This window comes from Patiria miniata, unplaced genomic scaffold, assembly GCF_015706575.1.
Source record: "Patiria miniata isolate m_02_andy unplaced genomic scaffold, ASM1570657v1 HiC_scaffold_26, whole genome shotgun sequence".
NCBI lineage: Eukaryota > Metazoa > Echinodermata > Asteroidea > Valvatida > Asterinidae > Patiria > Patiria miniata.
In genome coordinates this window covers 7,444,877-7,466,535 of record NW_024037065.1, presented here as the reverse complement: position 1 = coordinate 7,466,535, position 21,659 = coordinate 7,444,877, and the positions used below count along the sequence as shown (strand labels likewise).

Genomic DNA, 21,659 nt, shown 5'->3' with positions numbered 1-21,659 from the left:
CAATGATTTTTGTTTTACAGTTTTACACAAATAACTTTGAAAAACAGCAAAACGGTCAGTATTGAATACAGATTGGTTTTTTTTTGTTTCAGTGTCAATAGTGAGCAGTCCGTGGTGCATTTTGTGGTGCTGGGCAAGGGGGGTGGAGGGGGACCATGCTTTACATGAAAAAAGTGTTACCTCGGCATAATGCGTGGTGTGATTCCTGGCGTGACCCTGACCCCCTTCTCACGCGCGATTCAGTTGGTGGGGCTTTTAGTACGAGTTGCAAGCAAAAATGGCGCTGGAAAACTTCAAGGGGGGACGTTACTTTTTACAATGGATACAGGATGGTAATACGTTTGAAGAAGTTGCAGATATTTGAAGGAAATTGGAGTTCGGCGCGGCTCTTCAATAGCCAGTTCGAAAACTATGTCGTGAGAACGAAATGTGAGGAGGGTAATTTGGGTCCCAGGCAATGACTCGATCCCATGAGGACGCATTAACATTCCTAGGTGAATTGCTTAATTGCCGAACCTAAATCAAAAAATGGTCGACAGGACTATTGACCGTTTTTCATTGTCATGTTCTTGTAAAACATCACTCTGAAATGAAGCAACTAACCGTTTATCGCTTTCAACAATCAAGAAAAACAACAAAAAGGTCACAGTTTTTTGTGACTTAATGACCGTTTGACCGTTTTACAAAACTGTAAAACGACAAAACGGTCAATGGTTTGTTTACTGTTTTTGTTTTTGAGGAAATGCAAAACGGTAAAACGAAATAACGGTATGTCCCGGGATTCGCGCGTTAGTACATGACTTTTGCATGAATGGTTGTAGCGCTGACGTTGCATGAACGGCGGTGGTACGCTGATCGATGACGGACATAAACCACTATAGTCTAACGACTTGTCATCAAGTCTACCATAGCGATTGCGGGCCGGAGTCGAGTGGGGCCGAAATAGGAGTAGCAAATTATATGACGTACGCAGGCAACATTGTGTATAACGTATACCGCATGAACCAACACGCACGTACAGTACATGTACGTGGGTAGGCTAGGCGTACAAGAGCCGTGGTCGAACCGACAAGCCTAAAAACCAAATTGGTTCTCATGCCACAACTTAGCGACATATCAAAGAGGCTTTTCCCTGAGACTCTGCCATGGTTGGTCACCCACCCATACCTACACATGAAAACATGGAGGGGACATTCGACATTGTGTCCCCCCTTACCAAATTCATGGGGGGGACGTGTCCCCCCTGTCCCCCCCGGGATTTCCGCCCATGGACACAAATGATTGGATTCATGACATATTTATGAATGTTTAAGTTCAATGTTGAATTTCTCGGGGATCAACTGTGGATTCAAGGAAACAGACTTCAAGATCCTTAAGGGCAAAAGGGTATTACAATCGACAGAAGCAATAATTTCCTCTGACAACTTTTTAAAACCTGCGAACATTACAAACTTTATGACTGTACCCAGCTAGCGGGTGCTGCACTTCCCACTACTAAGTTAAAAAAAGATGGTTGGAACACTAGTCTATCATGAATATTTCAGCCGTTAGACAACTTGGCATGGGTTCCACGCGGCCACGATTTACGAAGACCCCAAATACGTGTTTCTGACCTCCCCACCATAAAACACCTCAAATGTGAAACTAGCCCTGGTCGACCGCATAAATCTGAAAATTATGTCTTCTCACCACACTTGTCATTTATATGAAAGACAATTTTCAAGAAATTGAGATCAGGTCAAAACATTCAGTAACCTCTGAGGAGATGTCTGTTTACATGCACCTGCGAGACAGTCTGGTATTTCCAGTGTTTGCTCTTTCCAATCAAACAGGTCCTCCATATAAGCAGCTTTTTTTGGTATTCAGCGGCATTTGCAATTGGATAGGTCATTTGAATAGCTACAGGTTTTCTATTTTGAAGATATTCGCGGACGCCAGATAGGGTTTAAATTTTTGATATTCTATTCCTTACCGAGTTGGGTTGGCTGCTAGAGTTTCTACTTAAAACAAAAAGCAGACGATTAGGTTCTGAACAATGAAAACAGTTGGGAAACCACCCGAGCGAGTACGGATGAAATTGGAGAAAATGTGTCAGTCTCTGAGATTTTTTTAATCTGTTTCATTTCATTAGTATCCACATTCAGTTGGATTATTGCCTCAGGATTTAGACTAAGTGAGAACCACGCAAGAACTCCCTGGCCCTGCAAAAGGACGTCCGGTGTCTGGAATCGGGGAATGTCTCGGGTGTTTAAATCATGTCATGTTGCCTCGGCAAGTTACGCCAGTGACTCAGAGTCACAGTAAGGAGGGGGGAGGGATGGTGGCGGGAAGGGGCAAGGGGGAATAGACACACCTACAGCAACACTCCCATAAAAACAGACTTGCTATAGCCAATGTTGTGGTACTCATCAATCACTCGTCTGAAATTTGTTGAATATCCTTCAGTTTTTGTTACTCATCTTTGCACTAGAATCAACCTACTTTTTCCAACTCCTCCCCATGTACATTCTCAAAACCTAACCCTATGCATTATGCTTATGCCCGTGTAGATTGTTCTCATCTTCACATCCGAACAATAGCCAAGCATAACACTACTTGGATGGGGCTGCCATGGTTTACAGTGGACTAGCTCAACAACTCCCTGGATTCAGTTCAACAGTCTTTACAGTTCTCAAGACCGTAAGAAAAAAACCACCCCAAAACAAATTTCCCAGCCCTGGCCAAAAGCGTGAGAGATTTCAAGTGGGTGGCAGAAGAGGTTCTTAGTCACACTTGAGGCCCCCATTCCCAGGGATGCTTAAGCAAACTCTCAACAACAAACAACCTCCTAAAGGAATCTTCAATCTGGAAAACCTGGATCCTGTAAGATTTTGAGAGTCACAAGGTCCTATCGGCTGAAGAGTTTTAAGTCAGTTGAAAGAAAACTGAGAAATCGGGATTTGGGGTATATGTACTTTGCACATTTGGGAAGTGGTTGTCTTGTGATATTTTCACAGAAACAGAATAACAATGTTCGGAAAAGTAACTTTTTTTGTCAGAAATGTGGGTTTATCAGTGCACTTTTATAAGTAACTCACAAACTCATTCCAAAGTTCTTATGTAACCCTTCATGGCTAAAGAATGCTTGGCTAAACGGAATCTATTTGACGGCATTCCTACGTGGAAAACAAATCTTAGGTTATCAAACTCGCCCCCAACAATCCACAACTCAAACTTCCCTTCTGTTTACGTTTTCTTTTGGAGTTACAGAAGGTCCAAGGCAATTTTCAGCTTTGCAACATTCCTGGCTATAAAAGATCCTCAGTCCAATAGCCGGCGTCGGCTCCAGAACCGTTTTAGTACCTCATGGCACAAGTCATGCGTGTAAGTCTTCTCTTGTTTGCCTCAACGAAACAAAGGGGGGAAAAAAAAAACTTCGCCATGCCAGATTGACAAACGGCATTCTTTCGGCTCTTTTGGCGCAAACAGATAACTGCAGATTGAAGAATTGGCAGACGGCGCAGTCGCGCAAGAGGAGACAATCTTTTTCTTTTTTTTGGTTACAAAAGGCACGCCAAATCACAGGGGGCCAGATTTTCCTTAAAAAAAATTTAGAGGGAATGTCCTGTGGAGAAAGGTAGAAGTAAGAATGAAAGCACATCTTTGCAACAGAAAGAGAATCGCCTAGAAAAGATCGCATGACAAAGAGGCCAGTTTGGAGTCAACGTCCTGGGGTGAGATAGAAGAATGAATGAAAGAAGAAAGCAGAAGATCTGCTCTGGCAAGTGCGAGGGGTAAACAGCTCTTTACAATCGGTGAAACTATTCACCGACCCCCCCCAGATAAGATTTGAAAGGGCCTCTCCCCCTCCCTTCTCCCCGAGTCCCATGGGTGTTTGCGCTGTTTGTGTTGGGGGAGGGGTTTTTCAATTAGGCGATGCCAGACCCTGTTTATCGGATGTTGTGCAAGCACTTTTGTGATCTGCCAAATTTGCACCCAGTTGAGGAGAAAGTACTAAGCGTTGAAAGAGCAATTACCGACCGCAACCATCCCAACGGTTGCAAATTGTTTTTCTTCAATTCCACAAAAGTGTTTTCCTGTTTTGCTAGTTCCCCATTTTTCTCCAGTTAAGGTAGGCAATTGTGGATCAACATTGCTTCAACTTGAAAATGTGTGACTGAAAAACAGCAGTGCATTGTGGGGAAAAATATGTTTCCTAATTCATTGCGTCACATGAAGTTTTGAAGTAGTTGGAATAAAGGGATTATGAACAATTTGGATCCATCTACATGTTCAAACACATGGCACGAACTTATATTCGTTCATCCCACCCTCCCTCCTTTATAAATACAGAGGTCAGTTTTTAACCATGATTTACAGAACTTCAATCTCGGGCGTATGACTCACATCCAGTTGGGCCTAGCTTATCCCCCAATTAAATTTCCCTCTTCCTGTATCGCCAGCCAAAACTTCAACTGCTCGGTTTTTTATCATCGTCGAGAAAAAAAGTTCCTTTCAGGGATATCACCCACTAAAAAAAAATTCAGGCTGACAAAACTGAGACAGGGACAAGGTCTGGAAATTTTGTCAGACTGCTGGCCTCATTTTGTGTCTCAGTTTAGAAAAAAAAATTTCCACATGAAAATGTGAGAGTTGAAGACTCGCGCATGGACTGCTCGGACAAGATTAATGGTGCATTCCAAAATGCTCGACAAGGTTCAGAGAGGTGATTTTACTTCTCTGTTAATTTTTCTTTTGCAGCTTGAAAAGCAGACTACCAATTGATTACTGCTATTTTAAGACTGATGGAGGACTTTCTGTTCCCCCAATGACAAACAGACGGGAGAGATCTATCTGCTTCTCAATTGCCCTAAATATAAAGCTCTTGAACTGCACGATTTCAACAAGATACTAAAACTTTAAGGGCAAGTAAGGTTTTCATTATTGATTTCCACCGAAAGCACTGTATCGGGGTCTGCAGTCAACTCTAGGCCTAGAAGTCTATTGAGACCATACTACGGTGGATGTAAGATGTAGTTTCGGTCTTGACAAGTCTGTCAAAATTGGGGGCTACCTTGGATATGGCAACTCCTACGATTGTTTGACAGAGACCAGTCTCTAAGATAAGGCCAAGTATTTCCTGCCTCTTGACCGATAATCCAAATGCATCCGATCACGAGCGCAACCCCTCGATTAGATGATGTAACAGCTGGATCCAACCTGGATCCCCCTACCCCCCAGCCCGCGACAGCTTGCCTAGATGTGCCCGGCTGAGGTTCTTCACCTTAAACTGCTCTGCACATGGATGAGCGTCCACACATGTGCTCCATGTCTTGCATGTGTAAAACCCAGAGTAATTTTCTTTTCTTCATCCAAGGCCTTCATGACTACTGAACACATGTGATGCCATCAATCTAAATGAGTCGTTTGTCGACCCAATTTTTTTTTAACAGGTTTGAAAAGAGCACAATCTCAGCATTACTGTGAAACCGCATGCTGGTACCATCTTTAGTTCCAAAAGTATGGAAATCGGAACACCAAGAGATGTGATGAAGTGATGTGATGAAGTGATGTGATGAAGTGGCCCTATTTTGGCCTGTATCTCCAAATGAAAATTCCCAACAAAGACTCATTTTGCCTGATCGCATCACATATGCGCATTTTTTTAGCACATCTTTTCGATGTTAGCTATGAATACTTGAGCAAAGGCAAGAACCAACTGACAAAATTTATGAAATGAAACTTGCGAACGAAATGTTAAGTGCCTGACACACTGCCTGCACATTAACTGCATAGTACACGTACAGCAGCAATATGTAACTTACACATTGGCCCAGTAAATCACAAATTGGGAATTAACGTAAACACATCATTTTGTCATTCATAATTTATGGGGGGTAAGATTTACTGCCACAGGTAACACCAGGCTTTACATTGCCCTTCAATGGAGATCACTCCATTTCCTGCAGGGATTTTGGCACACAATTTACAGCTAATTATGACACCCTCTTTTTCAGGAGTTTCTCACATCACTCCAGTCTAGCCCTTCATCAGCCAGAACCCCACCAAGCCGAAAGAAATTAAAGTTATTGATTTCGCAGCTTCTTTTCATTTCCTTGAACCGAGGTGCGGACTGTTGGTTTGGTATCAACACGCCTTCCTACTTCGTCTTCCAAAATCCCACACACATCAACACTTGAAAAAAAAAGAGAAGCTCACACACTCAAGATCATCTCAAGGATTTATTCACTGCATCACCTCGACACCACGGTCTTTTGTCCCATTGTTCTCTTTGCTGCCACTTTCACACCTTTCTCAATACCCGCATAACACAGTTATTTCCCCTCAAGGAATATTCAACATTATTCCCTGCCATTCTTTTCCAGGCAGAGAAAATTCCTGGCATTGTTTTTCAGGGACAAAAGAAAGCTCTTTTTGTGAACGGAAGAGCTCAACCCATCAGCATTGGGGGGGGGGGGGTTCTGAAAATTGAGCCCTTGGCTCTGGGGTACGGTGTGAACCAACAACAGAACAGGTTCTCTTTGGTTTCCTTGGCAATGACAAGTTGTTGCCCAGCAACCATTTGCACCAATTTTTTTTTTTTAAAGAGTTTCAAGTACTAGACAAGGTTTGCAGAAAGCTCTTGAGTTGCATGTGAAATTTCTGGTAATTCACCATTTTCAAGCTTTTTGTCAAAAAGAAATACTGTGCATTTTCTGCCAAGAAAAAAGGCACAACTTTTTTTAAGCTTCAATATTTCAAGCCATCGGCTTTTTACAAATTGTTCAATAAGGAATCAGGTCAGCGAATTCACCCCGTTTCAAACCGTCAAAAAATTGAGACCCAATTTTTTGTTCAACCCATACCCATTCAAAACGCTTCTCTATTACTTTCTGGAAAACTTGTCCGGACCTCCCACCACATCTGGCCGTATCCATTTCAACCACCAACACAGTTGACACAATCACACCAATCTTATAAAACATCAGGCACTGTTCTCACTTCTATATTTCCAAAACTCTGCTGTAGGGACGCAACCACAAAACCCACTGCCGCCACAAAGCAATGCACCACCAATGGTGAAAATCAACACCAGGAACCATATAATCTGATCCGCCTCCCAATTTGTTTCACTAACTCGCTGAAGTATACTCCCTGGGCTCTCTCTGCCAAAAACCAGCACACTCGCACAAAATGATAATAATATTCGGGAACAGGACTTGGAAACCCCAAGGAGCACTTAAACTTTTTTTGTAAAAGAGGTGGGGTGGGGTGGGGGGAGAAATTTGTTTTGGGACTTACCGGGTCACGGACGTTGAGGAAGAAGATGTCGCTGGTGGCGTTGGTGTTGGGGTAGACGACGTACTGGATGCGCATGTTGTCAATGTCAGCTGCAGAAAAAATGGGGCGAAAAAGGGGAAACGATAAATAACAGTTCACAAATCGTTTAAATATGCGATGCATTTCGAGTTTTAAGAAGTTACGCATTAGAAAAGTTGTAAAGTTGTAAAGATGCTTCGTATTGCACCCATCTTTGAGATGAGTGCCTTCGTTCCACGGGATACCCTGTTTTATTCACTGTTACTGAATTAAAATAATGAAAACCCCTCAAGAATTTTTTTTGAATGCAAACCGTGTGCAAAAACATGGGAAAAGCCGGTGCTGTAAATATTTTTGAATTTAAAAAAAAAAAATAGTGCAAAATTTAGTCAACATTTCTGAAGGAATGCAATTTTCAGATAGATGTAATGCAAGCTTAATGTAGCCTTACAAGTCAGGCAAAAAGAATCCCCAGAAATTAAAATTTTTTTTTTTTATGTGAATTCATTAGAATAGTATGAATAATGCAATATTGAACACCAGGTACATGTACAAGTCCTACATGGAAGTTCCTGAATGACTTGGGAATACTACGGGCCCTACCAATCGCTATGCCAACAAAACGACATCATCAGAAAAGTCAACAATGATGTCACTACATTGCTGTGTTCATTCACAGAGACATCCATTCAGTAAAGCCTGTTTGAAGTTCGGCTCTCGTGAACAAAAAAAATCCCATGCAAAACACCAGGAGGACTTAAACGGCGAACCCCTTCAGATGGAATCGATCTAATCTTTGGTATCCACAGATCAATGCCATGTCAAAGACCATTAGTGCAGAAGTCCGCACACAAGAAACTAGAATAGAAAGTTCAGTCGACATTTTGTGCACCAACTTGTACCAGGGAAAAAAATCAGCCAAAACGTAAAAGAAAAAATGTTGACTCTCTTTAGAACTATCATGATGGATTGCTTGTTTGACTGCAATGGATATAAGATTGTGGAGCAAATCGTCAAAAGGAGTTGAGAATTTGGCAGTAATGCCTTTATCTGATGTACAGTCATATAGTATCAAATATCTAGTTTTTTCAAAGTTTTGATGCCAGTTTCTTCCCATTCTTGACTTTTAAACATATTGAAAAGTTGCCCTGTACAAACACTGAAAAAAAAATATCTAAATGCATGAAGACCACACAATAAGTTGATAAGACATCTCCGTCTACACTTAAAAATAGCTATAGCCTACTTCTTTATTTGATTTCCTCACACTGAATCGTCGAACACTTTGAAAAGCTGCCCCCTCTAAAAAAAATTTGAAAAAAATTTGAAAATCGCATCAGGTGTATGTTCTAAAATAGATTTTTTTCTACACTATATTAAGATCTTTCAGATATTCTCCTAGCAGACACTAATGTGGTTTCCTTTCCCAGCCATTTTCATTCCTTGCCTTTAATTTGAACTCTTATTTAGAGGGCCCCCAACCTTCCCACTGGGCTTATGTTGTTAACACTGGTTTTCAACACAAATAACAATAAATATCCTTGGTGTCAAAAAAAAGGGGGAAAAAATAGCTACAGTTTGTTAACTTTGAACAAGACACCGGACCGCAGACTCTAGGGTTGGGCTTTTGTGGTTTTGAAAGAGTTGCAAAAGAAAAGAAAAAATTCCTAACCATTAATAAAACTGGGAACACTGGCGCTCGGCATGCCTGGCGACCAATGGAGTGCTATGTGGTTTTTCAATACATTTATGTGCAAATGCCCGCTTCTTCCCTCCGATTGGCCCAGACTTTTTTTATGAAAGCAAATAAAGCATGAGGTGGCAACCTTGGGGCAAGCAATAAATCAGACAATTTTGAGACAGGCCAGGGAACAAAATTACAAGACAAAACTACAGCAGGTCAATGCCAATAAAAACACCCTGCTTCAGACATTCTCCAGATCCAGACTTAAAACCCTCCCCTCTCTGGCTGGCAAATTCAACAAGAGCCAACTCAGCGGACAAAATCAATCAAGTGACTGTTTTCATTCAACAGTTGCATGCTTACATAAAGCAGGATCGACTGATTTTTATGAAACTTGATACAGCTCTATATGCTTTGGCTGTAGAAAATTGATAAGCCGGCTGGGACTACAAGTTAGACCCCGTTCCCACTTGATCCACCAATTGGGGGATCTGATCCACCTTTTGCCAAATTGCCGGATCAGATCCCCCAATTGGTGGATCAGATCCGGCAATTGTGTGTAGTGGGAACGCTAACCGTTATAAGGTGGATCAGGATCAGATCCACCTTTTCTGATCCACCTCTGGACCAGGATACAGATCCCCCAATTGGTGGATCAGATCCGGCAATTGCCGGATCACGATCAGATGGGAACGTAAAAGGTGGATCTGATCCGGCAATTTGACCTGTTAACATCCGCCCGGTGCACGAGTGGCGCGAAAATGTTGCGGTCTCATGAACGAAGAAACACGTTTTCAGGCGTGTAGCTCATGTGAATATTTCCAGCGTATACAACATGCACAATAAACAACCGCTGAACTACGGGCTAGCACCGCGCATGCAAAAGCGCACGTGGTAACTAAAACTACACTAGGCCTTATTTTTGTTGCGTGTTCGTCCATTACTAAACCTTTTTCATTCGTGAAATTTTACTTATTTTTCCATCCATAAATGACTCTGAGTCCGCACTCACCAAAAGACTTCACTTTGGCACAGAATCATGGAAAAGCTTACGAGTATGCGATGAGAATAGTGCCGATAACGCGGTACGTACTGAGGTGACAAATCTGAAGTATTGATTATAGAAAATTGGAAATGATGTCGTAGAACATCATGTGACCGTTTCTAACCAATGAGAAGCTTCAGAACCAGGGAATCCCTTATCGATGCATTGGTTTCTGCCGTGATGTCACACAATGAGCGGCTCTGATCTGTTGGATTTCACCTGTTAATTTATGCACGCACGGATCCTCTACGGATCCGTGATTTATGTTGGTGAATTCGCGTAATTTTTGTCGGTGAATTCTGATAGTGCTGTTTGAAAACTGACCCATCCTGGTCTAGCATGCAACCATGCAACAATGGCACTCCCACAGAGCGCGCGTAATTCCGAGCTCAGTGACCTTTCGGACCCGGCATTTCCGTACGAAAAGGTGGATCAAGCATAAGTGGGAACGCGTCTTGCGGTTTCGTTGCGGTAAGATAACGATCACACCAAAATGCAGTATCTTGATCCACCTTTTTCCAATTCAAGTGGGAACGCGGTGTTAGTTCTGCTTTGTGTCTGTTGATAGACTATGACTAGCCACTGTGCCTACATTACATGATCCAACTGTTGTGACTAGCGTGCCTAAAAGACATGGAGGGGCAAGTGAAATGAATTTTGGACTGTCTGTGACTGATCAAACTAAAAAAAAAACCTCCAATGTTACATTATTTCGGCACGGTCATTCCACACTGAAGTTGACCTATACTGATAGTTCCTATACTCTGAGCAATCTTCTCCACCCTCCCAAACCAACCGCGCAAACACCGTTTTGGAATTTCAGACCAGTGTACCCATACACAACCCCAGGCCCAGAGTTAAAAGCTATATTGGAATGACACACCATTCCCCCTTTATCCGACATCCTCCCGCAAACCAGTTTCACACCGTCTCACTAACATTTGCTCCCGGTAAGTGATTCCCTTTTGAACTGGCAATCCATTGCCTGCACGTGTTGTCTTAAAAAGCAACTCTCGCTTGCCCTAGTTTAGATTATAAACAACTCCCTGTAAAGAATCTATTATGTCCGCCATATTCACCGGACCCAGAGACCCGAGGGTGATGAACAAACAAGATGGACTGGTTTCTTCAACAATAACTCAATAATAGAAAGGGGAAAAAAACTCTCAACAGGGCGGTATTGATGTTTACTATTACATGCCAAAACCTCAAATTGCCCTTCTGAATTTCCACAACACCTGAGCAACTTATCAGACTTTAAAAAAAATAATTCAATTTGGGTCTTCTGCCACCAAAACTATAGTCAAAACATTCCCAACTTTGTGTTCATGATAGAAGACTTGATGTGGAGGCTAGGTGATAATTAATTTCGAGCATCTTCCCAGAGTTAAAAACAAAATTCAATTTGGGTTTTCTGCCACCAAAACCAGTCAAAACATTCTCAACTTTGTGTGTGCAAATTAGCTTCCCCCAGCTCCCGCAAAAAGTAATTTTGAAGCTGGGTGCTAATTAATTTCCACAACACCGGAGAGTCTTGAGCATCAGACTTACAAAAAAAAAAGATTTATTGGGGTCTTCTGCCACCAAAACTGGTCAAAACATTCTCAACTATGGTGTGCAAACGAGCTTCCTAAAAAAAAAAAAAAAAAAGCAGAAAGATAGGAGTTCATTTGGAGGTTGGGTGATAATTAATTTCCACGACACTCAAGCCTCTCAACAGATTTGAAAAAGATTTAATTCGGGTCTTCTATCACCAAAACTAGTCAAAACATTCTCAACTCTGTGTGGGTGCAAATGAGCTTCCAGAGAAGAAAAGAAGAAAGATAGGAGTTGATTTGGAGGTTGGGTGATAATTAATTTTCGGGTAATTACCATCTACCAATTACTCGCTTCCTGTGAATGACTGTGCGCTGGTCATGATAACTCCCCCCCCCCCCCCCAACCACCACCCTTCATTTTCTTGGTTTCACCTCCCTACTAGACTGGCCTTGTCCACACAAAAAGCAACTAATCACAAATTGCTCAGGCATGGTTGACCAGAACAAAGAAAATGGTCCAGTTCATTTCTGGTAACAGTAGAGGAGTTAATTAACCAGATCTAATTTGCCAAATGACCCAAGCTAGAACTACAAAAGGCTTTTATTGTCACTTGACACTTATCCAGTGGAAGGTTTGTTGTTGCTAATTTTTTTATCAGCCTGTATAAGATTACAACCATTTTCTTCCCCTGTGAATTCTGCAGAAACTTTACACTTTTGGTTTACTCATGGAGGAATAAAAACACATCAACTTTGTTCATTTGCTGACTAACAATCTGCGTACAAATCTTAGAAGCTCTTGTTCTTGCCACTGCCCCAATACCATCAAACGCCTAAATTGACAATGAGACATCTCTGTACAAAAAGGCACACTGTAACTGCTATGACAATGAAGCTTCAACTACACAAAAAGGACATGTTTTGTGGAACTAAAATTTGGGTGTTGATTTCTTCAGTATCATTCTATGCTCATTTGATTACCAAAGTAACAAGAAACATTGCCCTAAGATGGATTTTGCATCGGGGAATTTACATTTTTGGGGGGATTTTACCCTTCGTTGACATATTTTTTTATGAACCAGACTCAGTGTTGTCCAAGGGCTTGCGAGAAAAAATGTGGACATGGATGACCACTCTGCTTGACAAAAATACAAAATACGTCGGCAAAGGGCAAAGCCCAACATACAAAAGAAATCAGACAGTTTAATCAGCCATTCCCCCCCCCCCCCCAAAAAAAAAGGCAAGAAAAAAAAAGACTAAAATGGAAGGGGAAAACCTCCTGCCAAAGAAAGGGTGGAATAGAGATGAAGTGTTGCCGTGCCAACCAAGCGAGGAAACGAACAAAAATGTCAGCCAGCGTGGCCAGGGAAGAATGGCTGCTTTGTCCGCCACTGGACACGGATGACCACTCCGAGTGACAAAAGCGCACAAAAACCCCATTGAAAGTCACGAGAAAACCAACCCATTGCTAACCGGTGCAACCAAAATTCATCAAGGTTTTGGGAAAAGTGCAATATTAGGTTTACAGTCAGACAAAACCTTGAATTTTATCTCGCTTTAACGAGCGTATACAACTTGAAAATCTACACTTCAACCAACCCCTCCACATAAAAAAATACAAGTACCCTTGAAGATATAAAGAGGGTGCTGGATTCAGTTACCATGGCGACAAGTCATTCGAATTTAGTCCGAGTACCAAAAAAAAAAAACACCTAGGGTCGGTGGATATAAAACCTAAAGAAGTGGACATAATTTTGTTTGGGTACAGGATGCGAGAATACGCACCACTTCACTTATACAAAGATAACATCAACAGTACGAATTATGTGACACAGTTTATGGGTCAGAATATCATGTAGGCCTATGCGTCTGGATATACTGCCGAGTTTTCATGTGACCCAGGAACCTCTTCTTTTCAAAAGCAGGAACTTCCGAAACTTTTTTTCCACTTCGAGTGTTTCTTGGGTGTGAATCTGTTAAAAAGACCTGAAGTGGACTTTTACCGTGCTCAGACAGTTTGTCTCAAGGTCTGCCAGAAAAAGCTTTTCATCCACACCCCCCCCCCCCCCCTTTGTCCTTCGGAGATTGTTAATGCTGTACTGTGGGAATCGCCGGTGTGAACAATACCCAAATTATGACCAAGGTTGCTATGAAAATGCTGTATCATTTTTCTTTTTAATGTTCCCCTTGGGGGTTAGTTTCAATTACAAAAAGCTTTGTGAAAATCAGGGTTATGAAAAGTACTGCAGAGAAGCCTTTTGACACTGAGCATACAGCTTCTTCTGAATTTTAAACAAGTGGGAAAACTTGCACCTTCAATTTTTTTTTAAATTGTTGTCCCTGAAACATGAATAACACCACTACACATGAACTGGATCATATACAAGAACACAAGGTTGGTTGGTTTCAGGAATAAATTTACATTTTTAATTTAAAGTTACTTTGGCATTTAGAAAAATGAGGAGACTCCTAACCACACAAGACTTTGTACAGCATTTTTCAATTTGTAATGGCATTCATGAGAAGTAAAAAAAGAGAGGAAATAAACGGATCTGAGGAAAAGTTGCATGCCTGTTAGTGGGATAACTTCCGCAAAACTGGAAATGGCACGATGTGTTTGAACGTCAAGTCAGACAGGTTTAGCCAGAAACCCCCCCCCCCCAAAAAAAAACCCCAGTGATGTGGAGCGCTGTGGTCCAATGGTTTACGGTGTTTGACTCATATGCCGTGGTGCATGGGTTTGAACCCTGAAAGGGGAACATGGTGCTTGTGTTCTTGGGCATGACACTTTACTACAATTGCCTTTCTCCACCCAGGAGTATTAATGGGTACCTGTGAAGGTACAGACCAGAATGCGCTGATCTCGAGCTGCTGCAAAAAAAACTGGTCTCATTGCCTGATGAACAGGGGTAATAATTGTGAAGCGCTTTGAGACCTTTGGTATAAAGCGCTATATAAGCACCACATTTTAAAAACTTTTTTAATGCCTTTTTTTTTTTTACGGTTTTCCCGAAATTATGTTTGGCTCGCTCTAAAGCTGGAATAATCGGTCTGCCAAACTTTCTGACAGTGACTAATGCATTTTCATCGCACCTGAACCTGTTCTGTCAAGTCCCCTACAAATCATATCCTGCAAAAGCACATTGTACGAAAAAAAAGATCTGATTCAATGGTCTGAACTCACTCTTGCAATTGGCAGGTGTTGGGAAACAGTGGACTCTGAACAATGCAACGTGGCACCACAAATCAGACATAAATGAGTCAGGACAGATGTCAAAAGCAGCAAGTGAGAAAAAAATGACAGGGAACGGAATTTGAGTCTTGCGACTGCCAAAGACGCAGAGATCCATCACGCTTCCTCTTAAGTCAAGGAGAAGTACACCAAAGAATCTGGCCGCAGATGGAGGACCTACGTTTCTTTCACAGCCGCGCGCGCAATTTACCGAGATTCAACTGAACATGGGATGTAATTACGGGTTGGAATTTGTGACTAATTCGCCCATGAGGTTATCCCTGCGCGGAATTTCCTTGCGAGTTGCAGAGATGCGTTTTGTCAGAACTCAGCCTTGTCTGAGTATTTTATATTTGGCTAATTGACCAAATTTATTGGTCCTTCGGGGATACTGGCACAATAATGGGCCGAGTTATCTCATGGGTTTGCTACAGTTGCTTAGGCATGCAGTGACTTCATTTCATCTCCAGATAGACGCACGTGTGGAAATATTAGCCGATGATGGGTATAATCCCGGTGTGTCCTAATCTATAACCGTGTTCCCCGGTTGGATAGGCCAGAGACTGATTCAAAATGACACGAACGCTCACGAGAACGCTCACGAGGGACACTCCGTATGGAATGCATCATCAGGCCCAATCCTACACAGGAATGCTGGGAAGGGTGAAAGGTCTATAGACTAGCAAAATTGTATAGGGGCCGTATCGTAAGTCTGACCCCTCACAAGTCCGATGCCTCACAAGTCCAATGCCTCACAAGTCCAATGCCTCATAAGTCCGGAATTTCGGAATTATAAGGCGTCAGAATTATGAGACATCAAACTCGTGGACAAATCTAGTATTCGGCCTCATAGGTCTGACGCCTCGTAAGTACGTCGCCTAATACGTTCGACGTCCAACAAATGAGGCATTGGACTTATGAGGCGTCGGACCTACAAGGCGTCGGACCTACGAGGCATCGGACCTACGAGGCGTCGGACCTATGAGGCGTCGGAACTACGAGGCGTCGGACCTATTGGCCTTTATTTGGATGGGGATAATATTGTCAAGACTTTTGAGGCGTCGGACCTACATGTATGAGGTGTTGGACTTATGCATGGACCCCAATGTCTAGACGTGAATTTTGAAATGCAAATATTTTAGTCACAATTTCCTCGAATTTTCAAAAAAAAATTAAGTCATTACAGTATACCACCCAAATGAATGAGGTTAATTGTTTATAGTCAAGAAGCACTGTTATTTTGTAAAAAGTTGGGGGGGGGGGAAAATTTGCACTCTTCCCTTAAAATTTACTTCTTTTCAAATTGCTGCCATGTTGTAAAAATATTTTTTATACAGTATATGTTCAGTAGTGTGGTCCAACCCACATGGTATGCAACACCCGCCAAAACCCCAGTAGCCACAAAGTTTTTATAAGTGCTGTATCGCCTGGGGGTGACAATAGGGGGTTACAACAAAAAAATATCAAGTGGTGATTAATTAATTGGAAGTGACCCCGGCGACCTTAAAGGTCACAGGCAGGAAGTGGTTGGCAGGTACCATGGATTTGTTTGCACCCTGAATTGCTGTGTAATTTGCGCCAAGGTCTTGGGAACAAAAATCACTGTCTGATGGGACTGCTGTTACTGTTACTCATGCATGTAAATTGATTTTTTTTCAGCGAATCTTTCAATCTTTCAGACAAGTGATGACAAATGCAGATCTTTTTGTCCCGTCTTGTAAAAGTCTTTCTACAATTTTTGAGTTGGGCATTCTTTTATTAGTTTTTGTGTGCGTGTTTTATGCTGCAGTACTAAATACCTTCAGTGCAAACTGGCTTTAATAGCTGGGGTGCAACTTTGGCAAAAGTTTAGGCAACTTAGTAAAGATTGGGAATTTATTAGAATTCTTTTGTGGAGGTCAACGTTTCTTGGCTAATTTGGGCAGCAAGCATGTACATGTAGCCATGCAGGCATAATGCAGACTACAGGCGCCATTAGTTTCTGCACGGATGTAACTGCACAGACTAATTAATTGTTGAGGTTTTTATTGGTATCTCATGTAAACAAGATAGACTCATTCGCTAAATCCAATTTTGGTTAGCCGGTATATTTTGTATATCTGATCCTGAATCAGTTATTTCACCAAAGGAGGAAAATACTCGCACTTTGGATTGCGCCGTGCAAATACACGGCCAATCAACATGAGTAAACAGCAGTGATATGGGGCAGCTGTTGCTTTGATGATAAAAGAAAAAAAATTGGGCCAGATTGTCTTATCTCAATGTCTGTTGGATAAATGACTTCAACCAGTGCATGTCTGTACAGGGTTCCCTAGATCAGATACTCATGTGCTTGACATGGACGGAAAGCTTCCATTTGGTGAACTACAATCTGGATTTTCGATTCTTAAATCACTGTAATTAAGACAAAATGCCCCAAACCAGCATAAAAATTACCATCTGAATCCATGAACACCTGAACAACTTCACTGAATTACAATAAAACCGAAGACAGCTCGGGCAGTTTTGGGCGGTACAGCGAGTAATAGACAGAGACCACCGGTTAACATGTGTGAAAACATTCAACAGACAAGCCTGTCAATCACCTAAAAAGAAGATCCACTTTCAAGACGTTTTTCCAAATTCACCGAGACCTTCAACGAAATACTTGGCTAATGAATACAAGCCTGTCCACCTTTTTTTTCTTGGAGCACCAACTCCCAGACATCCTAACTTCCACATGCCATCTTTCGACTTGATTCAATCGAGTTCCAATCTCAAGCGAAGATAATCTTCTCCCCCTGAACATTTCGTCTGAGACGGCACGGTTATCTCATCGCGGCCATGAGAGAGACCCGGATACCTTACATTAGTCTGAATGATGTCAGTAATAATGATGATGAGAAGGAGGAGGAAGAGAGAACGCAAGGTAGGGCAAGCTACTGAACTCTTAGCCGAGATACCAGGACCAAATTTGGTGGCTAGCCTGCTTTCCTCCTGTTCGAAGCCGATGAGAGGCATCCGTTCCTCCAGAGGATGAGGTGATGCCTCGAGGATGCTGCAAGATTACACTCGTCTTAAAGGAACCATCAGGTGATCCGACTTTCTCCAAATGATCAAGGATGCAGCACACTTTTTAACTCTTGACCAATAAAAGTCCCTCCTCTCCTTTGCCAACCCTTATCTTAGATTTCAACACCAATCTAAACAAACCTCATCATAATACCCTAAAAATCGACAAATCCAGGCACAGCTCCTTTAAAGCATCCCAACCCTGATGATAGAGTATCTTATCATTAACTGAGCCGAAGGTCCGACATGTGGGACATCATCCCTGGAGGAAAGAGTGTCATTAAAACATTCCTGGCCGTAATACAAACTACAAATGCTGCCTCTCCTTGTCGGACTTCATGGTGGAGTACTTCCCTGCCACGAAATTATGTCACCGCAATTCCGAAAGCAGCATCTCCCTGCAATATTTTCAAACTCCCAATTTGAGCTGCGCCCCATGCATTTTTACACTTCTTCCTGCGTTTTTTTTCTTCTTCTGCAACACTGAAAACTCACCTAGAGGTAGTTTTGTTTGCATTCCTACGACTGAAGCAATTGCAACTCACTGCGGGAGTTCAGTGCTTTAGGCATATTTGTTGCCCTTAACTATCTTGACCTTGGGTAGGTACTAGCTCTAAATTGCAGTTCTGCAAATACGGTAGAACCCCCCCCCCCCCCCCCCCCACCCACCTACTCCAAAGTTGTTTCACAACAAAGACTGCCGAGTATAAGGATTGAGGAGAAATGGTCAGACAACTTCGGGGGGAGGGAGCTGAAACGACAGAACTTCCTCTAACTATTAAACTGAAATGGGAACTGTTGAAATGGGAACTGCCAACATAGGGCTGGATAGCTCACTCAGTAGAGCACGGGAACGGCAATCCGGAGGTCCGAGGTTCAAACCCTGATCCAGTCAATTTCTATATTCAACTTTTAAATGATTAAAATGTACCCAGTCAGTTTCCCTTTGAGCTTTATTTGAATAATATTTTACCGATACAGTAGAAATAGTAAACAACCTGGAACAACTTGGCATCATAGGTTAAAGCATCCATTGCAAGGCATTGCGGGGCCATTCCCGCTGCAGAAACCACACAAGATCCCACAGGCCCATCTGAAAACATCCATGTATATGTGATGAAAGATAGTCATATTGATACAAGCATGTATGTATTTACTGCAGAAGCCCCCATAGGCTCTTCACTCCATACAAATACACCGCGGGCAATAAATCTGCAATTCTTAATGGCCACTGCCTGAAAGATATTCGGGAAGATATGATGTATATTTGTACAGCTTCAGATGAGAGACAGATTAATCTTCCAGAGAGCATCCTTGTTAGTTGTGGGTAAGGAGGGAAGAGAGAGCAGAGGGAAAAAAAGTAGTGCAGCCGGTTTTGGAATAACCATTTGATAATTGAGAGATGTTGGCGCATCAAGTAATACTTGTTGGGGAGGGATTTTTTTTTTTTTAAGGTCTGGGAAAATTGAGTGGTTGGGATAACATTGCAAGGTATGGTCGGAATGCTGTCATGTTAATGGATTTGGCATTATTTTAATGGAGAAACCAGAATTCTTTGCTTTTGATTTATTGAGAGGTTTGACTTTTGAGATTTCATTTGACTTTTTGGAGATGGAAAGATATGGCTGTAGTTGAAATATAAGAGCGATCCCCCCTCCCCCTCCACCTCGAACAGAAACCTAATTTCTTCAATTCCATAACATGACGTGACATTCCTTTTTGCCTTTCAGAAAGAAACTATTAGTGTCGAAATACCAGAACCCCTAACCTTTTTGAATTGTATATTTTAAGTCAATTCAGTCAGTAAGTAGTATGTAGGAGTTTTATTCATTTTTTAAAAACCTTATTTGTGAGAAAACAAGCCCGAGTGCACAATAAACTCTGGCCCGGTTCCGGAATGTCCCACTTCAAATGCAAAATAGACGCGCATGCGCATCGAACAAGACAAAGGAGCGTGTTCCGAAAACTTTTGCGAAGAGTGCATTTACTGACGGCATTGCATTTGGTCAATTTTTGGTCAATTGGTAGTAATATTTTATGGGAAACTTAAGGTGGCCCGTTTTTGGTCAATTTTTCTGCGACAGACCTAGAAGGTCTAGAAAGTGACATGTAGAGGGTCCTGCCAGGGCTAAAAAAAAAATCAGTCCAAATAATCTCAGAAAATGGAATTTCTCTATCACTGAATGGCCTTCGACAGCTCACTAAACTTCCAAAAAGGCAAGTTTTAAAGAAACCCTTTTGCTGTACAAATCATTCTAAAATTAGAAAACTGAACAATGACACACCAACAACTAAAAAAGTGTTCGGAATTTCGACTGCTACCTGTACATGCGGTGTGCATGATGGATCAGACACAAATTGGTTTTTCAAAGCTCAAATTTCTGAGAGCACATATCCCAAGGCCCTGAATTCTCTTTTATGCCCTGGTTTGAAAGAATGAAGGAACAGTGAAAGACAAATCGGCTTAGGGTTGCCATGTATCTGGGTCAGTCTGCGATTGTCGGGAAAAAACTTGGTCAAATTTTTGCAAAGTGGAAAGAAGTCTGACAAGCTTGCTTTTTTTTTTAAAAGCATACCAACCTCGACGTGAACTTCTTGGATAATGGAATACGTCTGATATTTTGACAATGAGGGAGATTTTTGAGTGGCAACAGTTATTCACGGGAACGAAGTGGCAATTCTAAAGCTCCACTTCCATTGCAAGCATTTCAAGTATTAGGTCACGATTTAATGTCACGTTTATTCTTTTTCAGTGCAAAAAGCTAGTCATGAGGGCCAGTACCTGTACTTTTTATAACTCCATTATTTTGAGACGCCTACTATGTTCCCCACAACTGATTTGCTTTCCAACAAGTAACAAAAATAATCCGGTATTTTGATATTTTTCTGTAAGTCTACCTCGCTTGAACCATAATATTATTGGAAATCCGGTCTGGAGGCTGAACTTATTGTGAAAATACAAAGGCCCACCTGCGAAAATCCGGAGGAAATCTCCATTCAATCAACACAAAGATATCAAAAAACTACAGCTAGACGAGCCACAAAAGATTAACCTGTTTTCGACCAACATGTGAAACCCTTATCAAAAATTGAAAGTTTCATATTTATCCTCCCCCAAGATATGACTGAAAAAAGGACATAATATTTTGGGGTCGGGTTATTAGAGGAGGGAAAGTAGTATACAAGTTCCAAAGATCAATCACTTTTACTTTATAGCTTAATATTTCAAGACTCAAGTTATGGTCATTTGTATGCTTCGGATGGTGATAAAAGTTAAGTTTGGACTTGATTTAATAAACTCAATAAAACTTTTGCAATTTCATAACCTGGCAAAACAGAGCAAAGAAGTCATCATTCTATACAATCCTACATTTTGTCACTAGCTGTAACATATTTTACGATTCACATCCTGACTACATCCAAAATATTTCCCTCCACCTATCAATCAAGTCTAGTTCCGAGAATGCCTTTGTCCTGGAGACATTTGTATTTTTAACACAGGCCAATTACAGCTACTTCAAGAGTGTCACAGGTCATGACCTTTGCCCCCTGGGACATCCTGGCACTCGGAGCATTGGCCCACCCTGGTACTACATGTACATACATGTACCATTACCAAAACACACAAAAAAGGAGTTCAGCAGGTCACATTTTTTTCAACAGGCTCAAAAATCGGGACACCAATCTGTCATCAAAATTGTCTAACTTTCCTGAAAGCCTTAACTTGACCTTAAAAAGGGACTTCCTTCATGTTCCAATGAAATCTTAAGGCAAATAAAGACTGACATGGTACAAAAAAGTGTATGCTTT

General features: G+C 41.7%; 1 protein-coding gene across 1 annotated transcript in view; it reads right to left on the bottom strand.

Annotated features, from left to right (window-relative positions):
• Positions 1-7,050: 7,050 nt before the first annotated feature.
• LOC119734122 (extracellular matrix protein 3-like) overlaps positions 7,051-21,659 on the bottom strand; it is a 30,629-nt gene continuing 16,020 nt past the window's right edge. The window contains exon 2 of the mRNA XM_038207478.1: positions 7,051-7,370. Coding sequence (XP_038063406.1) covers positions 7,066-7,370 — 305 coding nt within the window. The 3' untranslated portion in view covers positions 7,051-7,065. The remainder of the gene's footprint in view (positions 7,371-21,659) is intronic.